The 6,000-nt window shown below is 41.0% G+C and overlaps 1 protein-coding gene across 1 annotated transcript; it reads left to right on the forward strand.

Moving 5' to 3' along the window:
* The first annotated feature begins 2,040 nt into the window (after positions 1-2,040).
* Positions 2,041-3,965, forward strand: apoeb (apolipoprotein Eb). Its single transcript, XM_014974628.2, has 5 exons — positions 2,041-2,124; positions 2,278-2,343; positions 2,432-2,585; positions 2,665-2,952; positions 3,039-3,965. Exons 2-5 carry the CDS (start codon positions 2,301-2,303, stop codon positions 3,349-3,351), a joined length of 798 nt encoding a protein of 265 aa, XP_014830114.2. The 5' UTR covers positions 2,041-2,124; positions 2,278-2,300; the 3' UTR covers positions 3,352-3,965.
* Positions 3,966-6,000: the final 2,035 nt, after the last annotated feature.

Below are 6,000 nucleotides of genomic sequence, written 5' to 3' on the forward strand. Positions count from 1 at the left end.
TTCCCTTTCTGGAATAGGCTGGTTATCGTCATGATTTCTGTGTGACACTCATTCCAAACCCTCATTAATCATTATTGTGTTGGAACATTAGGATCAAAGGGCTTTAGGTATGTTTGCTGTTATCACATTTCAAGGAAAGTAAATAAGTTTTCTCATTAGAATACAGCCAGGCAATTTATTACACTTTACCAATCACTGGATAGTTAAAGTGACGTCACTCAGTTATCACACGGTCCTGTTATCGTGGCCTCGCACCAATTACCTGCACATTTTCAACACTAAACAGAAACTTAAAAATCTAACAACAAAGCGGTCAAGTTCTAAAGGGCAAAGATGTTCAAAGGTGGCCACATAGCCAGTCTGGGTTCCACAAACCCAAAACCATTTATTGCTTCTCTGATTATGAAGTTATGACTGCAAAGCACCACACATTAACTTGGTTTCTCTTTCAAAATGTTCAACAGATCACTTCAGCTATGCACTAAAGATTTAATTCTTGTTTATGGATTTTGAGTCTTTTCTTGTTCCACTTGTATCTGGCAGCAAAAGCAACAACAATGTTGTAAGGCTCTAATTAGAGCGGTAAAATAATATACTTGTCTGACTGAAAGATGAAGCATGACTATAATCAAAGTAGCAACACAGTCCATGACACATTTGTGCAGCAACACAAATATTTACTGCTTAGCAAGTTGTAATAAGTACTTTCTTTAACCATAAACCTCTATTCACTTTGCGATATACTTTTCTTTTACACTCTTTGACGTTAAGCCGATTTCGTAGCATCTATTTTATTCCATGGCATCCACACTTAATGTTCCCTGATTCTAATCCTGTTTTTGTACCATGGGATTTCCATCCCACAAGCCTACACATGCACATCATGCCATCAGGACGTCCTATTTGTTTGAGAATCACATATCTACTGTTGGAAACATGAGACTGGCATATAAAGGGAGCTATTTGTGATGGAGACGGTTGGGTAATCTCTTTGTGGCGATAAATGCTAATGCAGGTCATTTGAATTAAAATGTGGATGTGAAAAGCTGCTTTACATCCTGGTGTTAGACGATGCTTTTGGTTGAGAACTGATTTGTCAACAATCAGAGTAAGAAAACCCAGTTAACACAAACCTGCAAAAAAGAGCAGCAAAGAAAGCATTCAGACTGACTTTCTGTGTAAAATGTAGAGACATACAAATATAAAAACTATAAATCATGTTTGTGCAAAACAAGAAAAAAAAACAGATATTTCTTCTGACTTAGATCACTCTGTTTTTTTCAGCTCATGAATGCCAAAAAGGTGTATCTTAATTCTTTTTTTCAGCTTCTCATGTTTTTTACATTTCACATAACAATTACATTAGATTAATTTGACTGAATGATTCACTGTACATTTCACTTCAGCTGTAAATATGTAAGTAATTATACACAAATGTTTGTTTGCAGTTTGATTTACTACTCTTAGACAATGAATTTCAAATGTCTATTTCATTACTCTAACTTGTGTTTATTCCTATTTTCCCAAAAATACTAAATAAAATAAAAAGGGCTGGCACTTTCTGGACACAGCCTGGGGGATTTGCCCCCTGTATCCAGCTCTGGTTGCGCCCCTGAAGTCTAAACCTTTACAGTCGTTCGTGTTTTAAATTACTGTAACAAAATAATCTACCTTCTGGGATTAATACAGTGTCTCTCGATGTACTCTAATCTGATGAATTAACGTCTTGTCAATTTTATGAGGACAAAATGCGACGTTGAAAATCCCGCTGCAGAATGAATGAATCACCCCGCTGCAGGTTTTAACTTTCACCTTGTTGCTTTCGTGTCAGAGCCACGCAGCGCGCTCAGCGCCATGCAAACTGCTGAGAACTTCGGACGCGGTGTCGCTGGTGGCACGTTGCGTGCAAGGACACGCGGATCTGTGCAGACAAATCACCATCACGCCATGAACGCACGCGCGAGCGAGAGCGTGAGCAATCACTCACCCCATCAACCCCCCCATCCTCCTCCTCCTCCTCCTTCTTTCACCCCTCCCGTTCCACGCGGAACAGCAGCGGCACCCTGGGACTATAAAAACCCTCCGCCACAATCCTGGGAGCACGAAGGAAGCTCAACCTCTCAGGTGAGTGATGCAAGGAAGAAATAAATTAAACTAACTAAAACAAAAAAACTTAAAAGGCTGTTCGCCTTGATCTGATTCTGAATTGTTGAATTTAGCTGCTGCATTTTTGCAATTTCTGACTTTTTTTTGTTGCTTTTTTTGTTTATATTCCAGGTGTATCTTTCTGTTCAGCAACCATGAAGGCTGTAGCTCTGATCCTCGCTCTGGCAGTCATCACTGGTAGGTTTTGTGTTGCTTTGCCAGATAGCACACGATGCAATTTTTTTTCCTTCTAATTATTAATGCTTTGTGTTTATATACACTGTAGGCTGCAATGGCCGTGTTGTGCGACAGGCTGAGACCTCCATGACCCGCGTGGAGAACAGTGTGGAACGATTCCTGCAGTACATCATAGACCTGAACCAACAAGCCGATGGAGTCCTGGCGAACCTCAAAGTCCCTGAGCTCAGCAAGAACTTGGAGTGAGTGATGTCTTCTGATTGCATGTTCCTTTCTGCCATTGGGACCACAGTATTCTGATGTTTGGTCTGATTTCTCCAGAACTCTCATCACCGAGACCATGAGTGAGCTTACAACATACAGAGACGGCATCCATAGCAGGCTGGCCACCTACACCGCAGGTTCCCCAGGCCAGATCCCTGAGGATCTCCAGCTTCTGGCTAACAGACTGCAGAAAGACATGACAGATGCCAAGGAGCGCAGCACTGAGTACCTGAACGAGCTCCAGACCATGGTTGAGGAGAACACAGGTGACGTCCGCGACCGCATCACCGCCTACACAACAAAGCTGAGGAAGCGCCTGACCAAAGACACTGAAGACATCAAAGAGTAAGTTGGGTTTCGGGAATCTGTCTGAATAAAGCTTTCACTCGCACGTAACCTAAACGTTCCCCTCTTTTCTTTCTCTCCCTAAGCACTGTGACCACCTACATGAGTGAGATCCAGTCCCGCACCAACCAGAACCTAGACACCGTGAAGGAGAGCGTTGAGCCCTACGTGGAGCAGGCCAGAGAGAGCGCCGCTCAGAAGCTGAGGGACATCTCCACCATCCTGGAGACCCAGGCTCAGACCATCAAGACCCAGCTGGAAAGCAGCATGAAGGAGCTGAGCACCTCCATGGACAGCAAGCTGGAGGAGCTAACGGAGCTGCTCTCCCCATACGCCACTCAGGTCCGCGAGCACCTTGAGAATGTCATGCAGAAGGTCAAGGAGACCACCACTGAATAAAGAAAAGTGGTTATTGAGGTTGTAAATGATTGGTGGTATCAGAGGAAGGAATGAAGATGGAAGTTACTGATGATGTATATTTCTTTTGCTCTTATGTTCAGGATAGAGGGGTTTAAACAGAGGGAAGGTAGACCATCTCCTTTCTTTATTTTCTTTACACTCCCTTTATGCAAGTATCTCAGTCACCAAGAGTATATCTTCCAGAAAAGAGCAATTTTTATGTGTTACTTTTTCTACTTTACTAGTGTTTATCCTCATTAGTTTTGCATTCAAAGTTTTTTTTTTTCCTGATTTTTTTTTTTTTTTTTTACACACAACTGTCTTTCATTTCAATAAATGCACTGAATAAATGATGGATTCATATACAGCAAGGCATCTGCTAATTCCTTTGCACATGGGCAGAACTGCTAAAATCTAACTCTGTGTTGTCTGTTAGTTATTGCTGTACTTCATAGAAGAGTGGACAATAAACTGACTTCATGCATAGCTGACAGTCTTTTTGCAACAACTTTCTACGAAAGCATTCTTTGTTATTTTTTCATGATGTAAGCCCACAATGCTGCTCTCTGTCAGTGTAACCTCCAAGTCTGAGTGAATAAAGAATTCAGAAAAGATGTTTTCACTTGCATGGCTTGTTTCTCTCATTAAACATTCAAGACTGATGCATTATTTAAAATGACATAGATCCGGTTACACTCTCACTTCAGAGGGGTCTTAAATGACCTTTTCACTTTCAAAGTATTTTGACTATAAAACGAAGCAACCTCAAGTGTTTTCTCAGTTTGTGATGACTGACTTAACTTTAACGCAATCAAACAGACTTTTTTCTGGGTGAGTGTTTCATTTCACAGTTTAATAAGGACCTTCCAAAAAATGAACTACCACATCTTAGCCAACCTCTTGCTCAACATTTGCCGCATGAGAAAATGATACAAGATATCTATTGCCATCTTCACATAAAATACAAGAATAAAGACCAAAATGAAGGCTTTTCTTCTCCGCTGTTTCTAATCACAAATCAACTGTATTTGCACTAAGTGCCACCCCTGCATCCTCAAGCCCACTTTTTTGGTGTCCAGTTCAGACTTGTTCATATTTGCTTTCAGATTCCTTTCTCTCGATCCCAGCAGTTGTTTGGGAACAAGCTGTGCCATTTACAGTGACATTATACCAGTTCCAGCTTTATCTGCACTTATGCAGGTTTGAACAGATGTGCCACTCAGATCAACAAACGCACAGACCTCATGCATGCTCTCATTCATTTTTGGGATGAGATCGATGGCTGCATGTCATACCATTTCACATTTCCGTTAAGTTTCTGTGCCTGAACATGATCATTTGTTACATAAGAGGATGTGTTGAGAAAGTCTTGGCACATATTCAAGCCTTTTCATTGGTTTCTGCTGTGCTGAATGCATATAACATCAAAATAAGCATTTGCACCTGCTGAGTTTGAGAACTTCTTTATGTCTGTCAAACTCAGCAGGGCTTTTCCTTTGAAGTTCAGAGCAGAGGCCAGTAGGGGACACCATTCACCCCCTTCACTGACCAACATCCGTCCTCTGACCCCCCTGTGTACGGATCCGTGCTGCACAAACTTGCAGCTGTGTTTTCTTAGTTGGAGAGTTAGATAAACTATATGCCTCATGAAAAAAAAATGTGAAAATGAGACTTCATGAAAGGGAAATACTTGATTTACAAGACCGAAATGAATGCATTGTGTCTGACTTTTGCATAAATTTCCAAACATGGTTCCAACAAATTGCCTTAAAATATCCAGAGTGGGAATTTACATTGTCTGGCAGACAGTTTTCATTTTTTGCATATATTTGGACTCTTTTATTATGACACTCCTTAGAAAATAATAATAAAAAAAACAAGTTCCTTTTCAAAACTGTTTTCAAAGTTGTTCAAATACTAAACAGTTTGTCTGTGTGTAATATAACCAGGATGTTTTCACACCAGATAGTCAGGTACACTATTAAGTGTGAAAACTATTATGACAAGATTGAGAGCCAAAAACATTTGTTTCATTTTCAGCTGGTGCCGTTCACCTTTACACTGCACTGTCGAACGAACCGAACCCTCTGCCTTTGCTTGTGGCGGCGTTGTAGCGAGAACCACTGAAGGTAGTGAGACAAAAACCTCTGAAGAAGACAATGAGCTAAACTTTCTTCTTCACGAAATGCAAAATAAAATATGAAATAGCATCAGAAAATAGCGATTATAACATTTCTCTTTTGTAGTTGGTAAAAGACCATGGTCCATTTCTTCTGCTAGCTCTAGACCAGAGGTCTCAAACTCCAGTCCTCAAGAGCCGCTGTCCTGCAATTTTTAGATGTGCTTCTGCTTCACCACACCGGAATAGAATAATTAGGTTATTAGCAAGGCGTTGGAGAACATATCTACACAAGAAGGAGGTAATTAACCCATTTCATTCCAGTGTTTTGTACCTGTGGCACATCTAAAAACTGCAGGACAGTGGCCCTTGAAGACTGGAGTTTGACACCTGTGCGCTAGACTTGTTTTGGTTGTATTTACCCAGAACTCTGTCCGCTTTCATCCACTTACTGCTTTTGAAGTGGTCTCTGGTCCCCTTAGCATTCAAATCACTTCAACCAAGAGGTAGGCATACCACAGTCAGCTTTT

Source organism: Poecilia mexicana, unplaced genomic scaffold (genome assembly GCF_051168715.1).
Source record: "Poecilia mexicana isolate PSO_F unplaced genomic scaffold, ASM5116871v1 scaffold_16, whole genome shotgun sequence".
Lineage (NCBI taxonomy): Eukaryota > Metazoa > Chordata > Actinopteri > Cyprinodontiformes > Poeciliidae > Poecilia > Poecilia mexicana.